The sequence below is a fragment of the Carettochelys insculpta genome, chromosome 6, assembly GCF_033958435.1.
Source record: "Carettochelys insculpta isolate YL-2023 chromosome 6, ASM3395843v1, whole genome shotgun sequence".
Classification (NCBI taxonomy): Eukaryota; Metazoa; Chordata; order Testudines; family Carettochelyidae; genus Carettochelys; species Carettochelys insculpta.
Window position 1 is genome coordinate 57409389 of NC_134142.1, and position 22174 is coordinate 57431562.

Consider the following 22174-nt stretch of genomic DNA (forward strand, 5'->3'; position numbering starts at 1 on the left):
AGATTTCTTTTGGGGCCCTTTGAATTTAAAAGGAAGTGCAGAAATTACTTTTTGTTGGTTTTCCTTTCTTTTTTCAAAAGTCACAATGTGGTTTTATATTAATTTTATGTTTGTAATTTATGGCTGAGAGAAAATATGTAGAGTGAGCAACACTATAATCCTAATAAATAGTAAACAAAATTCACTTTTTACTGGCACTCAATTGTTAACATAATAACGTAAAAGTTCCCAGTTACCTTCTAGATCTGTCTTCAGTTTCCTTAAGTCTTTTCTTAGGTCTTCAAACTTAACTTGGGAGGCCTGGAAGAAATCTTGTGGTTCTGGTAGTGGAAAAGTACTCTTGTCTGTTCCTGCATCCTAAAAGGGAAAAAAACAAACAAACCAGATCAGTAAATAAAAAATTAGACAGCTATGAAAATGAAAAATTCAGAGAAAAACAAGTTATTTGCTTGAAATTTTAGCTATGAATTAGTATTACAAAACTTGCAGATATATTGCATTGAAAATTGTTATTCACTGGGACACATGGGCTATGTCTACATTTGTCCCCTTCTTCGAATAGCATAGCATAGCATGCAATAGCATAGCAATCAGGGTGATGGGGGATTCCTAATGAAGTGCTACAGAGAATATGCAGCACTTCATTTGGCAAATTCTCCCCTGCAGCAACTTCAAAGCGTCAAACTTTGAAGTGCCAGCATGCCATGTAGCCGCAGGCACTTTGAAGTGCCCTTGCTACTTCGAAGTGTCTTCACTCCCCAAAATTTTGAAAGTGCACGCAGCCACCTGCCATGCCAGCACTTTGAAGTCTGACACTTCAAAGTTGCCATGGGGGAGAATTTGCCAAATGAATTTGCCTAATTTCCCATCACTCTGATTACTGAAGGGGTCAAGTGTAGACACAGCCATGATTTGAAATCCTGACCTTATTGTATGAAATCAGTGGAAGTTTTGCCATTAACTTTCATGGGAGCAGGATTTTACCTTTCATTTCCATCATTATGCAAGAAGGTTAAAAACAATGGAATCTTTTTCTAAAGATAAATGTTATAATACAATCAAATTCTAAGGGAGAATACCAACTCAAACTAGCAGACAACCGTAAGCCCTCAAAATTTCAGTCCATTTTACACCAATAAAGGTTTTAATATGGGATTAAATCTTTCTTAAAAATAGATGGAAACATGAATGTGCCTTTCACTGGAACAAGCAAAATTATTCCAACTAATTGCAGATACATTCTTACCTACTTCATTAAAAAGACTCAGGCCTGGTCTACACCAGGAATCATAGCTGATCCCAGATATACAATTCTAGACACACCATTTGTCTAGCTAGAATCGAGGTATCAGGATCGATTTTCTTCCTTGGCATAGATCGCTGCTCTTTGGGCTTGCACCAATATCCCTTGTTCTATGTGTCAGTGCGGAGTACCCAGGTCGATGGATGAGCCAGAGAGATCAATTTTGCTATGTCTTCACACATGCAGCAAAATCGATACCCAGAAGATTGATTGCGGTGTGCCAATCCCTGTCCCCCATAAGTTTAGACACACTCTCATATTGTATGGTCCTAAATTGCAATCAGTATTGATGCACTAACTAAAATACAGTATTTTTTGCAAATAAAAATACGTAGTTAAGAGTTTAGGTGCAGAAACCCATCAGATGGGTTACTATTTACAGAAGCAACCTTAAGCATACACCTTGTCTCTGTAATGACAATGAAAAAAAAATCAACATCAAAGTCCCTCAGCTACTTCTCAAGGGATACAAGCACATACTATTGAGTTTTAAATACTTCAGATATCAATCAGTTTTTAATGATGGTCAACTCCAAGGTTGGTAGAGAAACAGGGATATTTCTGTGGTGAACATTTAGGAAAAGTGAATAATATATTATTATAATAAAGACACACAAAGCTTTAGAAACCAACCCAGGAAAAGATGGACTTTACACATTTCTATTTTTCCTCCAAGGAAGATCAGCTGGCTTCAATTCAAGAATTCCCACAGCAGCCTTAAAATTACAGCATGGCAGAAAATTGACACACAAATATGAAACAAACAACTAATATCTTCCGAGCCTGTGCCAGCCAACATTCAGCATTTTGATCAGATAAAAGCAGGTGAATGAGGAAAAAGCTTTATAAGACATACAGTGCAGTGTACAACATTAGGGGAAAACCATTGGCCCCTCGCTCCCTCATTTACAGAAATGCCATCCCTATGCACTCACACATCTGCACTGGTCCCAAAAGCACGCTACATTTGAAGCATCAAATGTGTGTACATGTTGCCTGGGTTTTTTTGAAAAAGGCCTGGCTTTTCTGGAAAAACTTGCTAGTGTAGACACAGACTTTTACAATTTGAAATGGAAATTATGGCTCAAAGATGGGAGCAAATTCAAACTTCAGCTCTCATACCCTATATAACCCTAACTTTTGATAATAGCACATTAATATTAACAAGATACAAATATCAATTCTTAGATTTTTGTCTAAAAGAAATAACTACAAAGAGTGCTATTGGATGTTCTGGTCACTGTCTCAGATACTGTTGTCCCTTTTCAATACAAGCAGCCAATCAAAATCTGAGGTTCTAGGGATGGCTCAGTTGTTCTCGTAGAAAATATTGGAGTCCAGTATTTTTTTTGATTTAATCTTGTTTATTCACAAGGCACATAAAGAAACACCATATCTTTGAATGCAGAAAGAACCCACACTAAATGGAACAATTTCTTAGCTTACAGCTTCTTCAGCCACCAGACCCTAAAGCTCCTTATCTATATTTTCCCAGGGTCATACAATGCTTACAGGCTCCCCGTTGGCTTTCTTACCTCTCACACTCTCTTTGTCTCTTTTTGGTGCACTTGCCATCTCTCTTCCCAAACACACACCTCAACCCAGAACAATATTCAGCCACAATTTAGGACTTAGGTGGGATATTATGATTACAGCTTGGCTAATTGAAGGGCAAGTACATACCTATCATGGTTTTAACTTGACCCTTACCAACACATTAAAAATCCTATCACTGTACATGTTATAAATATGTTAGCCGGCCAAAACAACAGAACTTACTCTGCAAAGTTCAAGGCCTCACTTAAACACCTATCTGCTGAACCAATGCATCCTTCAAACATCCCACTGTACTCTCTCATCAACAGCAGTTCTGCCTATTGATGTTTCAGCCTTCTATCAATGCCCTTACAGAAGGGCTCTGCAGTGAGGCTGGTACATTAATCTATTTCAAACTATCCAATGTGTGGTCTGCTTAATTTGCACTTATGAAGGAAAAAGAGTCATCAAGCAACAAGAGAAACAAAACAAGGGCTAATATATAAAGAAAACCTGCAGAGAACATCCTTCCACTTTTATAGTGTGAATAACGTACTACTATTGATTTTATTTTAACGGAAAATTTTTGGAGAAATTTAAAACTTACGGAAGTCAGACCAGCATTCGGCTTGCAGGAAGAAAGTTCTGACAAATAGCCAGGTTATTATGCTATTATTGTGTTATATGATAGCAACAGTTTCTTACATGTAAATCATTTCCAGTAACAAACACTGATAGCAAACAGAAAGGCTGCCATCAAAATTCTGTCACTTTATGGGAAAAGAATAAAAAAAACAAACAAAAAACAAAAAAACACCCAACTCCTGTGAATTGTCTGTATAACTGTGTGTCAAGCAGGGCTTGACTGCTCATGCCGTATACGTGTAACACGAACTGACCCAGTGGCTACAGAGGCTAAAGCCCTGTGCTCTACCACACGACCTAAAGGCTAGCTAGCTCTCAGCCAAGGCTGTAGAGCAGAGACTTCACTCACTCTAGTATGTGGTCTCAGTACCTCTGGGGATTAGACAGGTTTTTGGAAACTGTACAATTACATGTATTGGTTGGTGAAAATGCCAACACAAAGTAACATTGAAAGCAGACAGTTTTTAGCTTTGGTTTTAGTATTACATTTTTAAAAATGAATTTTTCCTTGTTGGAACTATTTTTTCCAGATGAGAAAAATTAGTAATAAATTCAAGTCTTTCTCTGATCTCTTTGTCAACATAATCTTGCTAAGTAATACACTGGCTGATACACTAGTTAATCCAGTAAATGAATAATTTACCTTGTCGAAGTGTCGTAGGTAATATATGACAACATAGCCCACAAGATTGATACCATTATCCTAGGAAGAAATTAAATATATTATTTTAAAGGTTAAATTGAGAGTGAAACCAATGCCAAAAGACGTGATGCAAGTAGATTTAAATAAGAGAAGAAAATCATCAAAACAGTTTAAAAGGAGTATGATCACATTTAATTAACCTATGTGACCTTGTGGAGTGGGATCCACAATGTATTATTGCAGAATCATCGATTATTAAAATCTAATTAGCATAATAACCAGGGACCTGATTCTCCCACTGCACGACATCAAAAACTTCTATCAACTGGAGTTACTTATAGCCATCAGAGGGTAAAAACTGTCCATGGTTACAATTATCTAATAATTCAAGTAATTAGATTAACAAATGCTAATTGTCTGAAAAGTTTTCACAAATTCACACATTTTAAAATGCATAGATTTAAAGGTAACATAGTGCGATTTGCTCATTTAGTTTTGCTCCCTGTATAACAGTCCACAAAGCGTATAAGCATTTCATGTATTTTATATCAAATATAAAGCTATGCACATGCTCAGTGTATTTCATACATAGTGTATGCTGTTTCATGAATATATACTTGTACCACGACAACAGATTTTCACTTTAAAAAGCTTTCTTGGTCCTGCATTGCCCATATTATTGTATATGATAAGCTTATATTTTCATATCTTACTGTTTCATATTTACCCCAGCTCAATTGCCAAAATGGATAAAAAGTCCTTCAGGTATGGAATCATAAGTCAGGAAATAATTAAACAGCACATAGGAAAGACATTGTAGTGTATTATATGTGAAATGTCTGATTTTTTTTTCATTTTTATATAGCATATTGATAATTAACAGGATAAAGGTTTGGAAATGCTCAGTGTATGAACTGGTGGACAGAACTGTCCTGTGTGTGTGTGTGTGTGTGTGCGTGCGCGTGCGCGCGCGCGCACACACATGCACAGCACATTACATTTTATTAATAGCACTGAGCAGTAAAATTCTGAACCAAACAAGATACTAGCCTTCATAGAGGCGAAACTAAATACATTTCCCTTGTGAAGTAAAACATTAGTTTTACTTTATTTTATACACATGCTTACACCACACTGGCCGTGTCTACACTAGCCCAAATCTTCAAAATGGCCATTTCGAAGATTACTAATGAGGCGCTGAAATACATACATATACAAATATATACAAGGGGAACTTCGAAATCCCCCTTATTCCTATCTGCTGATAGCAATAAGGGGGATTTTGAAGTTGGCGGGGTCCTTTCGAAAGGAAGCCCCGTCTGGATGAGCCGTGTGGCAATTTTGAAGAGCCGCGGCCGCCGGCATACTAATGAGGCGCCGAATACGTATTGGGTTAGTGTAGACACAGCCACTGTGACAGAATGCACCCCTGTAACCACACCTTAAATATTACTACAAAGGTCTTTGAACAAAGTATGCTTTATGAAGTATCATTTCAAAGCTCATAATTTGCTGGTCAAGAGTGTCCTGGTAAAATGTGTGTGGTAACATTGTATATGAAGTGGTAATGTTCCACTCTATGCTGTTATTACTACGTGTTCCAGAGTGAGGTTGGTACACTAATCTATTTCAAACAATCCAATGTGTGGCTTGCTTAATTTGCACTTATGAAGTAAAAACAGTAATCAAGGAACAAGAAAAACAAAACAAGAGCTAACATATAAAGAAAATCAGCAGGGAACATCCTTCTTTATAGATTCTTTGTCTCCTGAATCTCATCTGGAAATAGTAACAGAGAGTAAGCCGTGCTAGTCTACACACTATCAAAACAAAAAGCAGTCAAGTAGCACTTTAAAGACTAGCAAAATAGTTTATTAGGTGAGCTTTCGTGGGACAGACCCACTTCTTCAGACCATAGCCAGACCAGAACATAGCCTGCTCTGGTCTGGCTATGGTCTGAAGAAGTGGGTCTGTCCCACGAAAGCTCACCTAACAAACTATTTTGCTAGTCTTTAAAGTGCTACTTGGCTGCTTTTTATTTTCATCTGGAAATGTTTTTCAAGAAGAGCGCTGACACTATAATAAAGGAGGGAAACACCTAAATACCCATCTTTTTCTCCATTCCCATTGCATTCATGGCACTAAAGCAATAAAGGGAGGCATTCACTGAACTAGGAGGGGGTTTGAAGATGTTTGGTCAGTAAGACCACAGAGTGCACATGGTGAGGAAAATTTGCCTTGGATTTAACATAGTTTGTAAGTTAGCCAAGAGTTGTGTTTTATCTTTATTTTTCTTGTAACCATTTCTGACTTTTATGCCTCATTATTTGTACTCAAAATCTCTGTCTTTGAATTTAATACACTTGTTTTATTTAATACAGCATGTTTAAACTGAAGTATCTGGGAAACTCCATTTGAGATGGCAAGTTATATGCATATTATTTCTTCTGAAGATTTTATATAAACTTGTATTGTCCGAGAGATGGTTATGCAATAAAGGACATACATCTCTGGGGGGAAGGTCTAAGACTGGCAGTGACTTCATTTCCAGAGGCCACTTTTGGGCAGTTCTCACTGGAGGTGACCACAGTAAACCATGTTAAAGGGCACCACAGTTTAGAAGGCAGGGATGACACAAACACTATTTAGTTTGGATTGTACTCTGGTGTGTCAGACATACCTATCACATGGGTTTGATTAGCGTGGGCAGAAGACTGGGTCATAGACAGAGAGAGAGTTTAAAATGCAGGGCCACACACTTATTATCTTTCCAGGCATTTATCTGGGTTCAGTGTGGAGCTAAATGGCCTCCATGGCACATAACCAATGTTCAGGGTTGGCTATTTTCAGCCTATCCCTAGGAGTCAGCCTACCTCTGAATCCTGCCCCTGTGCCATCCAGTAGTGGATTACTAATGAGAGAATGCTCAGAGAAGCCAACCACCTGCTACCTCTCTCCACTTCTCGTCTTCTCCAAGAGGCTCTGCCTCCAGTCCTGCTAGAGATGTCTTTGTGGAGGTGGTAAACAACTCCTCCAAACACCCTGCAGAGCTAACTGAGTGTTGCTCACTCAAGACTCACACTTTGCTGACCTGAGGCCTCCATCTGTGCTGGATGAAGGGCTGCCCTGCACCCTCTACCTGGTGCAGCACTGGACCAAAGGGCTTATTCCATCCCACCCCACACCACCTTGCAGCAAGGTTCCCCACACTCAGCACAAATGAGGGCTCCCCCATGCACCCCACATGGTGTGATGCTGGAGTGAGCCTCCCCACAGTGCGGGGCTGGAACAAGCCACTCTCCCTTCCTGTCTACACAGCACAGAGCTAACCCATGCCCATCTCCCTTTCTCCCTACCTTCTCAGGAGTGGAGTTGCTCTGCTACCCGTTTCCCGTTCCATCTTTGGTATGCAGCTGCTCTCAGCCTCTTTCCCTGGTCTCTGTCTCTCTGCTCTTCCCTCTTCCCTGTGTGCCACTGAGCTTCTCTCAGCTCTGCTTCTCCACCCCGCAAGACACCAGATAGCAAATATGAAAATTCATGTCAGACTACAGGACAATTGGCACCTGTAGAAGACAAAGCCCCAAACATTGGGGCTGTTTCCACAAAAACAGGACATCTGGTCACTCTAGCATCCCCTTTCCCCCATCCCATAGAGCTGACTCTCTCTTCTCCCACCATCAGGGGCTGGCCTGAATTACCTGCTAAAGCCCCTCTCCTGTCTAGCACTGGTCTGGCCAAGGTACTACTGTTCACACTCCCAAGCTCTGCCACTCATTCTCCCTAACATCCTTTTTTGGCAAAACTGGGAATTTGTCCCATTTGCATTTGCCAACTGGTGATCAGCTGGAAACAACAAATGGGATGAATGCTCAGTTTTGCCAAAAAGTCAGGACTTCTGGGGCCAAAATGGACATATCGTCACCCTTAACCTTCTTAACCTACTCCATATCCCTCCCTCCAGTGCATAGGCAGGAGCAGGGACTGTGAATGGGTGCAGCCAGGAACAGATCCACAGCTGGGACTGGGGAGAGGTCAAAGGCAGGCCAGAGTGGAGCTGGGGTAGGGCTTGACCCTGCTGTGTCTCCCTGACCTTTCTTCCATGCCCTGTAGTTGGGGACCACCACTCTAAGCTGGGGTAAGACCTACCCAAGGAGCCTGGTCAGCTGCAGAGAGTCCCAGATCCTTCACTTGCCTTGGAGAGAGGCCTGGGGTGCCTCAGAACAGCCCATATCAGTGTCTCTGATTCCTCCCAGTAACCAAGGATCCCTGGCAGCACTTATCATAGGCTGGTTCTAGCATCTAGTTGGGCCAGGAGGGAAGGACTTGTGGGAAGAGAAGAAGCCGGGGATGGGGCCCCATGGTAAGGGTCACAAACCTTCTGTCAGGGCCTCAGAGTATCTTAATCTGTCTTTGCTCTACCACCAGGAGAAACCTTTAGCTCTCTGTGCTCTCTTAGGTTCTTTAACTCTGTACTTACTGAATCTTGACTGAAAAATACACAAAGAGGTTTGACACTGGGATAATCTTTCCAGGGGCAGAATCTAGATGAGACAGAAAATGTCTATAGGTGCATGTGTGAGGTGGGGACAAAGTGGCAGAAAGAGGCAGAGGCCAGTAGCCAGTGAAAAGGAAAATACTTTGCACTGCAAGTAACCTGTGCAAAAGAACAACGAAGGGGGGAAATTGTTTCCAAAATTAACAGCTATGAAGTGTGCTGCTGTTTAAAACAGATCACGTGGAGAGACAAGAGAGAAATTAACCTTTTGTACATGACAGAACATGCAAAAGATCACTTGGTATATGCCCTTTAAGGTTAAAAATAAACACTCACTCTGCTTTTGACATCCTTTAGTTTGGGAAGAATTTCCAAACCAAATCCATCTGCTTGACCTCGTGTCCTGTTCCCACCATTCATGTAATTTCCAAAAGCCAAAATCAGGCCTAAAATTTCCTTCACACTTTTCATCTCCAGCAAATCCTGAAAGAGGAATGCTAATTTGTAACATCAGGCAGTACAAGAAGATTGAAATATTTTTACTGTTTTGTCTATGAATGCTACAGTAAGAAGAAAGGTAAAAATCATAGGTTTCCCTAAAGCCAATATTTATCACAATAGGTCAAAAGTGTCTCAACTGTTTTCTACCATTTGTATTAAAAGCATGGTAGCCATAAAACGGCACTGGGAGGTTCCATGTTTGTCACTCACAGATTCCACACTGAAGTAAAGTCAAAGGATGTTTTATGATGTTATGAAAATTTCATCATATATAAATGTTGGGAAAAAAGCCTTTTTTCTGAGTTAAACAAAAATTTAATTTGATACAAAATAAGACACTTAGGGCTTGTCTATGCTACCTCCCTACTTCGAAGGGAGGATGGTAAGTAGGGTGTCAGGAGATTATTAATGAAGTGCTGCGCTGCGTAAGCAGCACTTCATTAAGCTAATTCTCCGCCTTGGCAACTCCAAATTGTTAAACTTTGAAGTGCCGGCTCATGTGTAGCCGTGGCTAACCTGCTGGTACTCCGAAGTTGCCCAGGCGCTTCGAAGTACTGGCAGGTTAGCCGCGGCTACACGTGAGCTGGCACTTCTAAGTTTAACACGTTGGAGTTGCCAAGGCGGAGAATTAGCTTAATGAAGTGCTGCTTACGCAGCGCAGCACTTCATTAATAATCTCCTGACACCCTACTTACCATCCTCCCTTCGAAGTAGGGAGGTAGCATAGACAAGCCCTAAGTGTCTTTGTAATTATAGCGTCAGAAGCCACAAAGAAGTCCTTAAAGAGCTGCTGCGGCTCCAGAGCTGCAGATGGCACACCCCTACTGTAGCTTGTAGTAATAAAGACATTTTTAAAAATTATTTTTGTTAAAGATATTTCATTTTTATAGAATAAATGCACGAAATTAAAACAAACACATGAATCAGACAGCAAAAGGAACAAATGGAATGAATTGTGTTTTCTCCTTCTGAATTGTTCTTTAATTTTGCATTAATCCTTGTGAAGGATAATATGTATTATCCTATATTATGAAGCAATGTTCGCTGCAAGCTGAGTGCTTGAATGGACACCCAGGAGAGAGTCAAGTACTGTTCAGCTAGTAAGCACAGCTAGCAGCATTAATTTTTAACAGTGGTGCACAGCCGCACGTCCCTCAGGGCACATAATAAAATGTATTCCACACATGGACCAAAAAATTAGGGGGGCACTGCTATAAAGATGACAAAATTATGCAGATGTTTTGCCTCAAAGATATTATAAGAGAGGAGATTACTGTGCATATAGAGTAGTCATTAAAAATGTTAGAAGGAAGGCTTTACCATTTGTTTGTGATCTGTTCAGGACGAAGGGGTAGTGGATTATTGTTCTGCACCTGGAACAGATCTGGGGAGTCAAAAATCAATCTCCCACCCAGTTTCCCTGTTGCTTCAGGGAACAAATCTATGCAGCTGGGTCCATACCCAGTGCAACATATGGGAGGCAGGCAGGGCAGGCTACAGTGTGGCAATTAACCATTTTAAATTGCTTAATAGAAGTAGAAAAAAGTGCCTAAAGGCAGCATGGATAATGAATTGCCTCCATGTAAAGAGACACTACCCCTTCTAAGCAGTAAAACCTATGAAATTTGGGTCCAGAAGGTAGAAGAAAAGTTCATTGGTGAGGTAAATGGTGAGAAAAGTTAGTTACAAAATGGGCAGTCTGTAAGTGGTGAAGCAGACACACCTGCCCTGGTTTTTCATTCAGTGCACCTGCCTCTAGAAAAATCAGCAGAAATGGAAACAGGTTGGAGAGAAAGTGACAGAGTCAAGGGCCATGGTGCTGTACCCAAGTCTGCTTTACGATTGCTCTATAACTTTGGGGAAGCCATTCAGACCAATTCTTATTTTTACAAAACCACTTTTTACCACTCTGGCACTGTAAAAGGGCCTCAAAGTGAGTAAAAAGTAAATTAAGCCCTGTGAGATTAACAGAGTGCTGTCCTTTATATACATGCAGATCAGGTGTTGTGCCTCAGTTTCCCCATAAGTGGGATAGTGACAGAGAGATAGGCATGTTAGTCTGTATCCTACCAAAACAAAAAAGTAGTCATGTAGCACTCTAAAGACTAAGAAAATTATGTATTAGGTGATGAGCTTCCACAGGATAGACCCACTTCTTCAGATCACAGCCTTACCACAACAGACTCCATTTTAAAAATTATTTTTTGTTAAAGATATTTCATGTTTATAAAACAAATGCAGAAAGTTAAAAGAAACACTTGAATCAGGCAACAAAAGGAAGAAACTGAATTAATTGTGTTTTCTCCTTATCAGTTGTTCTTTAATTTTGCATTAACGCATGTGAAGGACAATATGTAGTATCCTTTATTATGAAGCAATGTTCCCTGTAAGCTGAGTGCTTGCATGGCCACCCAGGAGAGATTCAAATTCTGTCCAGCTAGTAAGCACAGCCAGCAGCATGTATTTTTAATGGTGATGTACAGCCACACATCCCTCAGTACACATAATAAAATCTATTCCACACATGGGCTGAAAAATTAAGGGGACACTGCTATGAACGTGACAAAATTATTCAGATGTTTGGACCCATAAGCAGGAATAATACTAATTGCCTTCCTCAGAAATTCTGTGTGGCTTAATTCATTGTTTACAATGCCCATTTGTTAGGAATCACCACATAAATGCAAATTATCATTGTTTTTATTACTATTTGGAAGTACAGTGTGAGATCCTGTTTGTTTTTGACATTTCTAAGATTTTAAGGAAGATAACTTGTTTTTAAAAGTATTTAAGTGTTTTTGTTTTAAATCCATGAAAGAATATGATTTGGCAACATTTCTGACCTGACTGCTGCAAATAAACACAAAACATTTTTGAGACATTTGAGTGCTTAGGGAGCTTGGTTTTCAGTGACACCACAGGTGCAACCCTATCAATCCCTGTCTCTAGTGTATTTTTCATTTTCTTGGATTTTGGCTTTTCTTGTTTGTATTGGTTTTTTGGACTCATCTTCCTCTTGAATTTTCACTTCATCCCCATCTCCTGACTCTTCGTTCTGCCTACTGTCTGCCCCAAAGCACCTCCAAATGCACTTCACCGACATGTAAGCAGAACAACAAAGCAAAAACCAGATCGGGTTGATTTCACCTTGCCCCTCCACCCATGAGCAGAGCGGGTTGTCTGTAGTCTAAAAGAGGTTTTTGGTTTTTTTTTAATGGACGGTCAGACAATTTGCCATATGTGCCTCTTGCATGAACGCCTGTGGTTGCCATTCACAGTTTCGGTTTTCTTCTAATCTTCATTATCATCAACTATTGCTTCTACTGTAACATTGAGGAGCCCATTCTTTTTCTTCTAAGTTTTATTTATTTGTTTCTTTCTAAGATTTTACTGATGTAGTTTAATTAATTTATAAGGTTGGCTCTGATGTTGGTCTCTGTGTTACTGTAAGACTTACCTTGGTTTAGCAACATTTGAAATTTCATTACTGAAAACATAATTTTACATGAAATGACAGACTATGCAAGATAATTAAAATATACTAGTCTCATACAGTGCTTTTAAACTCCTGCAATATTCATGAAGCAGATGAAGTATTTATATTATATATTATTTGTAATTAGCTTTCATTAGACTGGCAGAACCTACCTTAGAAATACAAGTAACAACATCAACTTTACGATGCACTGAGGTTATTCCCTCAGAGAAAACAGATTGGAAGATTATACACTGGGTACGTTCTGCAAAGTTGGGGATCTGGGATAACTCATACAAAAATCTGTGAAAATAAAAATTACACTGAAATACCAAATCTTTACATTCCGTTTGTTGTAATAAATCATATTAGTGTAATAGCATCAAAGAAAACACATGCATAATGCAACCTCTCTTTGATTTTAATTGTAAACGAAATATAATAGAACAAAAAAAAATTCATGATATTTTGCACAGCATGACAGGACAAGACACACACCTTGCTATTATTAAGGCTTGTTGGCGACAAAGAGAAAGACCTGTGAACTGGAGACTTCTGTTCCACTACTCCACAGAGAGAATTGTCTCCGAGAGAAACACTGCCCTCTACTGCATGGAAACAGCTCTGTACATTTGTTTATCAGTTTGATTGACTGGTGTATTGCCATATAAAGAGTATAACGGAACAACAAAATTTAAAAACAAAGAAACCCTTTAGATCATCTAGCTATTTGGTGCACCTTTGCTAATGGTCCACAAAAGGATGAGCTAAGGACAAAGGAGATGTCTGAATGAAGATGAGTAGGACTTTAAAATGCAAGAATAACGTGTGACGGGTTTAATCTGAAATCCCTTGATATTGTGCTCTGTTCTGATCAGCGCACCATACGATAGTCAATGATGAGACTTAAGAGATCCACCAAATGAAGAAAGTGATTCAGAATTTTAAGGTGCAAATTACAAAATATGATAAATCTGACTTATAAGTGAGGAAAACAAAAGAGACAATGAACATTTTGTTATTCTGAAATAAAGGAATGGATTACATCTACTTTCTTAAAACAAAAATCTGTAGTCTGAATCTGTGGAACAATCCATGCTATATTGTTATTAACAGTCATTATTACCAAGACTTGACACTAAATAAGAGTTATCTTGGATATCACAATTTCCTCATTATGCTGAGTATGAAATAAGCATAAATGTACAGTATCATTTGGTCAATGGAGGCTTTTTTAATGATGACCTCACAATAATTTAGAAAGACGCCTTTTGTATAAAATGCAGGTTAGATGATCTACTAAAGTTAAAAACAATCAAAGTGCAAATTAATGCATGATCGTCCTGGATAAAGCTCTGAAGAAGAGAAAATATAATGGGTTCCATCATTAATTGTAGCTTAGGGTTAAGAAAGCTAAGTGTTTGGCTAACATCAATATATCATGGAGTGCCCTGTTGACCTAATGTAACTTTTTGATGGCCCTCAATAGCCGTGTCTACACGTGCACGCTACTTCGAAGTAGCGGCACTAACTTCGAAATAGCGCCCGTCACGGCTACACGCGTCGGACGCTATTTTGAAGTTAACTTCGACGTTAGGCGGCGAGATGTCAAAGTCGCTATCCTCATCAGGAGATGGGGATAGCGCCCTACTTCGACGTTCAACGTCGAAGTAGGGACCGTGTAGTCATTGCGCGTCCTGCAACTTTGAAATAGCGGGGTCTGCCATGGCGGCCATCAGCTGAGGGGTTGAGAGATGTTCTCTCTCCAGCCCCTGCGGGGCTCTATGGTCACCGTGTGCAGCAGCCCTTAGCCCAGGGCTTCTGGCTGCTGCTGCTGCAGCTGGGGATCCATGCTGCATGCACAGGGTCTGCAACCAGTTGTCGGCTCTGTGGATCTTGTGTTGTTTAGTGCAACTGTGTCTCGGAGGGGCCCTTTAAGGGAGCGGCTTGCTGTTGAGTCCGCCCTGTGACCCTGTCTGCAGCTGTTCCTGGCACCCTTATTTCGATGTGTGCTACTTTGGCGTGTAGACGTTCCCTCGCAGCGCCTATTTTGACATGGTGCTGCCCAACGTCGAAGTTGAACGTCGACGTTGCCAGCCCTGGAGGACGTGTAGACGTTATTCTACATCGAAATAAGCTATTTCGATGTAGCATGCACGTGTAGACGTAGCCAATACAACATTCTACTGATGATTTACAGGAAGAAAGGACTGTTTCATTCTCATGTACATCAGATTCCTGGCAGTGTAAAGAAAATTCATATAAAATGTATTCCCACTTGATACAGGCCTTTACCCTGAAAGAAGTCAGTAAAAAGATTCTTACTGTAATTCTGAACCAGGCCTAACACCTATCATACTGTAACTATAGATAAATAATATCATTTATGGAATGGAAGAAAATGACATAGTCATTTTTACCACAAAATAATTTACCAGTTTATCTTTATTCACACTTTAAAAACATGAAGAAGACTAGTGAATAATTTGAAACAAAACTGATTTTTTCATGCCAGTGAAAGTCAAAAGGAGGAGGAGGAGGGAAAACAAGGCCTCGGTATCATAATTGGAAGAAAAAATTATACCTTCCAACAAATGATAATTCTCTATTTACTGTGGTAAATAACATGTTCAGTGACAAAAACCCAAACCGCATTTTGCTCCCACTTCCCAGGCTAGCGGTGATTTAGTAGTAGCTAGAACTACAGTGATATTAGATTTCAGCCAGAATGTAATACTTGGAAAGCAGATAGAATATTTGAGTCTCTCAGATGAAGCCCTGTGTTGTGATCAATTACCCATATAAATCTTTACCACTGTAATGAATATTAGCATTTTAACAACTTTATTATCAAGAAACATAATTTAGGGGTGCATTACAATATTGCTAAGATATATTTACAGTGCATGACAACAATAGCAAATACAACATGCCAGCAAAAAAAATCAAAATCACATGTGCAGGAGACCATTATTGATATCAGGAAAGCTCTCTCTGTCTGGAATTTCAAACCATTTAAAATTGGCAAAAGCCTTTTTGACTGCACTGAATTCAGCCCCAACACTTAGGCCATGTCTATACTAGCCAAAAACTTCGAAATGGCCATGCAAATGGCCATTTCAAAGTTTACTAATGAAGCACTGAAATACATATTCAGCACCTCATTAGCATGCGGGCAGCCACGGCACTTCGAAATTGATGCGGCTTGCTGCCGCGCGGCTCGTCCAGACAGGGCTCCTTTTCGAAAGGACCCCGGCTACTTCGAAGTCCCCTTATTCCTATCTGCTCATAGGAATAAGGGGACTTTGAAGTAGGCGGGGTCCTTTCGAAAAGGAGCCCCATCTGGGCGAGCCGCGTCAATTTCGAAGTGCCACGGCCGCCCACATGCTAATGAGGCGCTGAATAGGTATTTCAGCACTTCAGTAGTAAACTTTGAAATGGCCATTTGCATGGCAATTTCAAAGTTTTTGGCTAGTGTAGACGTAGCCTTAGAGTATTTTAATCCCAGAGGCTATGTCTACACTTGCCCCAGCTGCTGGGAGATTACTAATGAAGTGCTGCAATATGTATGCAGCACTTCATTAGGTTAATTCTCCCCCTGCAGCAATTTCGAAGTGTCAAACTTTGACGTTCCAGCATGGCATGTAGCTGCAGGCACTTCGAAGTGCCCATGCTACTTCGAAGTGCCTTTACACCCCAAAATTTTGACACATCGAAGTTGCTGTGGGGGACAATTAGCCTAATGAAGTGATGCATATGCACTGCAGCACTTCATTAGTAATCTCCCAGCAGCCTGATTATCATGACCCCTTCGAAGAAGGGGGCAAACGTAGACTTAGCCACAGCGTTACCATTTGTAACCATTTTAAACACACATAATTTCATTTCAAAACTGTGCTTTGAGCCCTAGCAATGAAAATGCAATCAAGTTTATACCTCACAGTGGTGATGTCTACAATAGCCAAAACCTTCGAAATGGCCATGCAAATGGCCATTTCGAAGTTTACTAATGAAGCGCTGAAATACATATTCAGCGCCTCATTAGCATGTGGGCGGCCGCAGCACTTCGAAATTGACGCAGCTCGCCGCCACGTGGCTCGTCCAGACAGGGCTCCTTTTTGAAAGGACCCTGTCTACTTTGAAGTCCCCTTATTCCTATGAGCAGATGGGAATAAGGGGACTTTGAAGTAGACAGGGTCCTTTCAAAAAGGAGCCCTGTCTGGACGAGCCACGTGGCGGTGAGCCGCGTCAATTTTGAAGTGCTGCGGCCGCCCACATGCTAATGAGGCGCTGAATATGTATTTCAGCGCTTCATTAGTAAACTTCGAAATGGCCATTTGCATGGCCATTTTGAAGTTTTTGGCTAGTGTAGACACGGCCAGTAAGTAATTTTAATTTGTGCATGCAAGGTTGGAACTCCTGTGTGCTTAGTTTTTTTTTTTGGATGACTATGCTTAATGTAGTTTCAACTAAAAGTCCTTGGTCTGCATTTATTGAGACTGAGTGGATAGTTGTAACAGTGCAATTCATTTATTGAATTTCCAGAAAGTGAAGTAATTGAATGGCTGATGAACTTGATGTAAGAGCTTCACTGGTGCACTGATGATGGCCTGGACAGTAATCCTCAGTGGTCTGGGATGAAGGGTGATCAGGATTAGTGGTTTGAGCAGCAATCAAAGACCACAATGCAACTAATGATCAGAGCTGGAGTCAGGAACCAAGTACTCAAACAAGGCTGGGATAGGATGATCACAGCTGCAGATGAAGCACAGAATCATAGACTCATAGGGATAGAAGGGGATGCAAAGGTTATCTAGTCTAAACCCCTGCCAAGAAGCAGGACTTATTGCATCTAAACCATCCACAACACATGGCTATCCAGCCTCTTTTGGGAAACCTCCAGTGAAGCATCCAACACTTTTACAGGCAGTCTGTTTCACTGTTCTATTGCTTTTACAGTTGGGAAGATTTTCTTGAGATTTAACATAGAACCATATGCTATAGTTTGTATCCACTGCCTCTTGACCTGCTCTCCATGGTAAGAGAGAACAATTTTTCCTCCATCTTTTTTATGTCAGCCTTTCAAATATTTGAAGACTGAAATTCTGTCTTCCCACAGTCTTCTCTTTTCCAAATTAAACTTACCCAGTCCCCCGAGTGTCACTCTACTCATATGGCTTGCATTCTGTTCCTTTGATCATCTTTGTCTCTTGCATATGGACCCTTTCCAATTTCTCTGCATCCTTTCTATACAGCAATGACCAAAGTTGGGTGCAGAACTCAAGCTGACACTTAACTAGCAGTGAGGAGAGCTGTACTATCATCTCCTATGACTTGCATGCAATGCCTTTGTTAATGCAACCCAAAACTGAATTGCTTTTTTTTTTTGCAACACTGTCACATGCTTGACTCATGCTGAGGCTGTGATTCACTGAAAGTCCCAAATCTTTCTCAGCAGCGCTGCTACCAAGCTAATTACATCCAACGCCCCCATCTGTGAATTTGTTTTTTTCTCCCTTAAGCATAACACTTATAGGGTATGTCCACACAACACTCTTACTCCAAAATGAGCTATTCTGGAAGTGCTATTCCAGAATAGCTTATTTTAAAATAATGCTGCTACACTCAAAAACACATTTTGAAATAGCGCTTAGGGACTGGAGGGAGGCTAACAGGGTCTGTGGCTCCCTGGATTTTCCTTCTTCCCTTTTTAAAAGATGACCCTCATATTTGACCTTTTCCAACCATCTGGGATCACAATTTTTTCTGAGCAGTATTTAACTTTTTCCTTCATCTTTAAGGGCTGCCCACCTCCCCAGCCTACTGTGCTGCCCAGTGCAGCAGCGCGGGAGCTGGCACTGTGAAGACCGATCAAAAATAGCATCTTTTTCCACATCAACTGTCACTAGGTTGCCCTCATTCATTAAGGGTCCCACACTTTCCTTGACTTCTTATTGCTAACATACCTGCAGAAATTCTTCTTGTTACCCTTTATATCCCTTACTAGCTGCAACACCAACTGTGCTTTGGCCTTCCTGATCACACCCCTGACTACCACAGCAATATATTTATATTCCTCCTTAGTCATCTATCCAAATTTCCATTCATTTAAATGTTTCCTTTTTTGTGTTTAAGTTCACCAAAGATTTCTCTGTTAGGCCAAGCTAGTTGCTTGCCATATTTGCTATTCTTGCTGCACATTGCGGTAGCATGTTCCTGCACCCTCAACAAGGCTTCTTTAAACTACAGCGAGCTCTCCTGCACACTTCCCCCCTCATATGAGCCTATCATAGAACCCTGCCCATCATCAGTTCCCTAAGGAAGTCAATATCTGCTTTTCTGAAGTCCCAGGTTCATATTTTGCCCCTCTCCCTTTTGTCTTTTGTCAGCATCCTGACCATCACATGCTCACTGCTGCCCAGGTTCCCAGATTATATGGAGTGTTTTGGTAAAGAGTAGATTGTGAAAAAAGGTGACGATTTTATTTGTAATTATCAACAATAATTGTTTTCTTTAAAGTGCATAATTTTTAACTACAGAAGAACGATAGCATGAAACTGACAGGGTGACTACTGTTGACCAACCACTCCTTGCCTTGATTTACAAAAGTAGGCCTGGCCTCTTATAATTCCAGATCACTAAGCATGATTCACATTTTCCAAGATATAAAAAGTGCTTATATTTATTTCATTCAGTGACACAATAAATATGAGGACATACACTTAAACTCTGGGAAATATCATCTAATCATAATATATTATACTGAACAGTAACAGAGAGATAGCTGTGTTAGTCTAGATTCTATCAAAACAAAAAAGCAGTCCAGTAGCACTTTAAAGACTAACAAAATAATTTATTAGGTGGTGAGCTTTCGTGGGACAGACCCACTTCTTCAGATCAAGGTTGCCAACCTTGATAACTATTTTTGGTTCTCTGTGCCTTAAATATGGAGTCTGTTCTGGTATGGCTATGGTCTGAAGAAGTGGGTCTGTCCCACGAAAGGTCACCACATAATAAATTATTTTGTTAGTCTTTGAAGTACTACTGGACTGGTTTTTTTGTATTATGCTGTAAGCCTAGGCTCACTTGAGTGTGGTCAGTGAAAATCCACAAAGCATGGCTGAACAAGACTGTATACATGTGAAGGACAATTCATATTCTGAGATTTTAATATCTGGGAGATATTCATATATTTGGACATTAACCTATTCCCCATTATAGCACATACATAGATATCAGCAACAGCAGCATGGCTTGCTTTGAGGGTGAGAAAGAAGAAAAACCTTTCTGTCCTCCAACACCAATTTCCAGCCTTAAACACCTTTGTCAGGCTTGTCCTTATCCATTCCTCCAAAACGTAAGTCAATGCTACGCTATTCCATTTTGTTGTGAACACATTTCTGACCAAACAGCTTTGTCATGAGATTGGCTCACCATTTTTTCCCCAATGCTGAGCAGTCTCTGGGGATCCAAGACAATGTGAGTTGTCCATCTATTGTCTTGCCTGAGGACTACATGATCTGTCTACTTCTGCATTGTGTCTTACACTGCCTGCACTACATTGGTCGCATCTGTATGCCTTCAGCCTTAAAGAAACTGTACAAAAGATAACCCTTCTATTGCAGCTCTCATACTTAGAAGTCATCTCTGCTACCTCCATTCCACCTGCATAATTCACACATCTCCTCCCAGCACTTTCTCTTACAACAAAGATGACCAGCAGAGTAGAAGGAGAAATGTGTAAGGCAGTAGAGGTTCCTCAGTGTGGGAACACAGATGAGAAGGAAAATAGGATGGAGGCTGGTGAAGGAGCTGGAGGAGAGCAGTAAGAAGGGAGGATCAGCTGGGAGGGGGCAGAAACTGGTGCTAGGCATACATTTCAGATCAAACACATTGTTTTAATAGAAGACAGATTAATTCCAAATGATAGGATTAAAATGCCATTTAGGAATTCCTGAAATTTGAATTTTGCTTTTGGGATTTATTATAACAGCAACTTACACAGCATCTTTCCATCCAAGCACATGTGACCGCTTTACAAGTATTAATTCAGCCTCAACACTTAGGAAAGGAAGGTAAGTATTTTAAAAATGAGAACACACAGGCACAGAAACTGTGACTGTCTCAAAGTCATGTAGCAAAATCAGCATATTTTTCCACGTTGGTGGTCCTAGTCAAGGCAACGTTATATGCAACACATCAAGAAAGGGACAGTACAATCAATTTTCACACGATCCCTTAAAATATGGATTTTTAAAAAAAACTTAACATTGAGAGTTATATCCCTACAGTACCTCAGCCTCCTAGCCAACTGTCATTCTGCATAATGGAAAAATATTATTAAAAAAAATCTTACTGTTCTGGTTTGTCCAAGAGCTTCAGTTCCTCCTCTTTTGAAGTCTTATAATATTTCTTTATTTTCTCCAGTTCATCTTTTTGCCCTCTCTGTGTGATTGTAATTAGGAAATAGTAATAAGAAACTTTTTAAAAAATAAATGAACCTATCTTATTTGCTGATCTCTAAAATACCCACCCATTTTTTTCTTACATACTTTCCCAGTATCACATATGCTACTGCAAATGCACAGTCTCACTTAATGCATTCTATATGCAGCAATGTGACTCAAAATGGGTCTATACGCTAAACTCATGCCACTGTCTTTTGTTCAAGGTCAAACATACCAAAAATGTGACTGGTAAAATGTATTCTCATCCTGATATCAGTGCTAACTTTGCATTCATGCAGGGTTGTCGTTTTTTTTTTGTTTGTCCAATAAAGTTTCTTGATAAAGTTGAGAACATGCCTTTATTCAGCAAATCTTTCATCTGCTTTACTTACATTGGCTTTTTAAAATCATGTTTCTGGTAATCTATTCTAGAATAAATTTCCCTTAATCTACCAGTAATGGTATTTTTTTCAAACTTGGTAAGGACTTAATTCAATATAATTAAATTTGTTCATGCTCCGTTAGCAAAATAATCACTGCTTTGCCACATTCCCACATCTCAGGCTAGGAGCGAACGGGTAACAGGGGCAGTTGCCCTCAGGCCCAACAATTCAAACTCTTGGGTGGTGCTACCACAGAAGCACCAGTGGCTGTAGCCCTGGGCCCTGTAAATCACTGCCAGAGTGGAGCACAGTAGAATCCAGGTGGCAGAGAGGGCTGGGGGTGGGGCAGCGTTGTACACTTGTAGGGGCCTGAGGACTAGCTGCCAGTGACTGCATCCCTTTCAGGAGTGCAGAGATGTCCCAGGGGTCTGGCAAGTCTGTTGGCCATCCTGCCACATGTACAAGTGGGGAATATTACAGATGAACAGGGTACTGTGTAGTATTTCTGTAGGGAATTCCCTTCTTCTCTCCAAGAAATTTTAATAAACTCTTTTTCCATTTTGCTTACTTTCAACAGAGTTCAATTCAACACAATACAATTTGCATTTCATTTTCCTTATAGTACAAAAATGAAAAGTGGGTCCAAACTGTTATTCTAGACCCCAATACTCCCAAATCTGGGGGATATTGAGGTCTGCAGCTGAACTCCATGGGTCTGCTAAAATGAGAACATTCTTCAATGGTCA

The 22174-nt window shown here is 40.3% G+C and overlaps 1 protein-coding gene across 2 annotated transcripts in view; it reads right to left on the minus strand.

Moving 5' to 3' along the window:
* The window catches only part of FMN1 (formin 1), a 360158-nt gene that overhangs the window by 97960 nt on the left and 240024 nt on the right, over window positions 1–22174 (minus strand). For both annotated transcript variants that reach the window (XM_074996955.1, XM_074996956.1), the window contains exons 10-14: window positions 20955–21043; window positions 12772–12901; window positions 8959–9105; window positions 4128–4187; window positions 237–357 (exon numbers count right to left, since the gene is read on the minus strand). In XM_074996955.1, the coding sequence (XP_074853056.1) occupies window positions 237–357; window positions 4128–4187; window positions 8959–9105; window positions 12772–12901; window positions 20955–21043 (547 nt within the window). The remainder of the gene's footprint in view (window positions 1–236; window positions 358–4127; window positions 4188–8958; window positions 9106–12771; window positions 12902–20954; window positions 21044–22174) is intronic.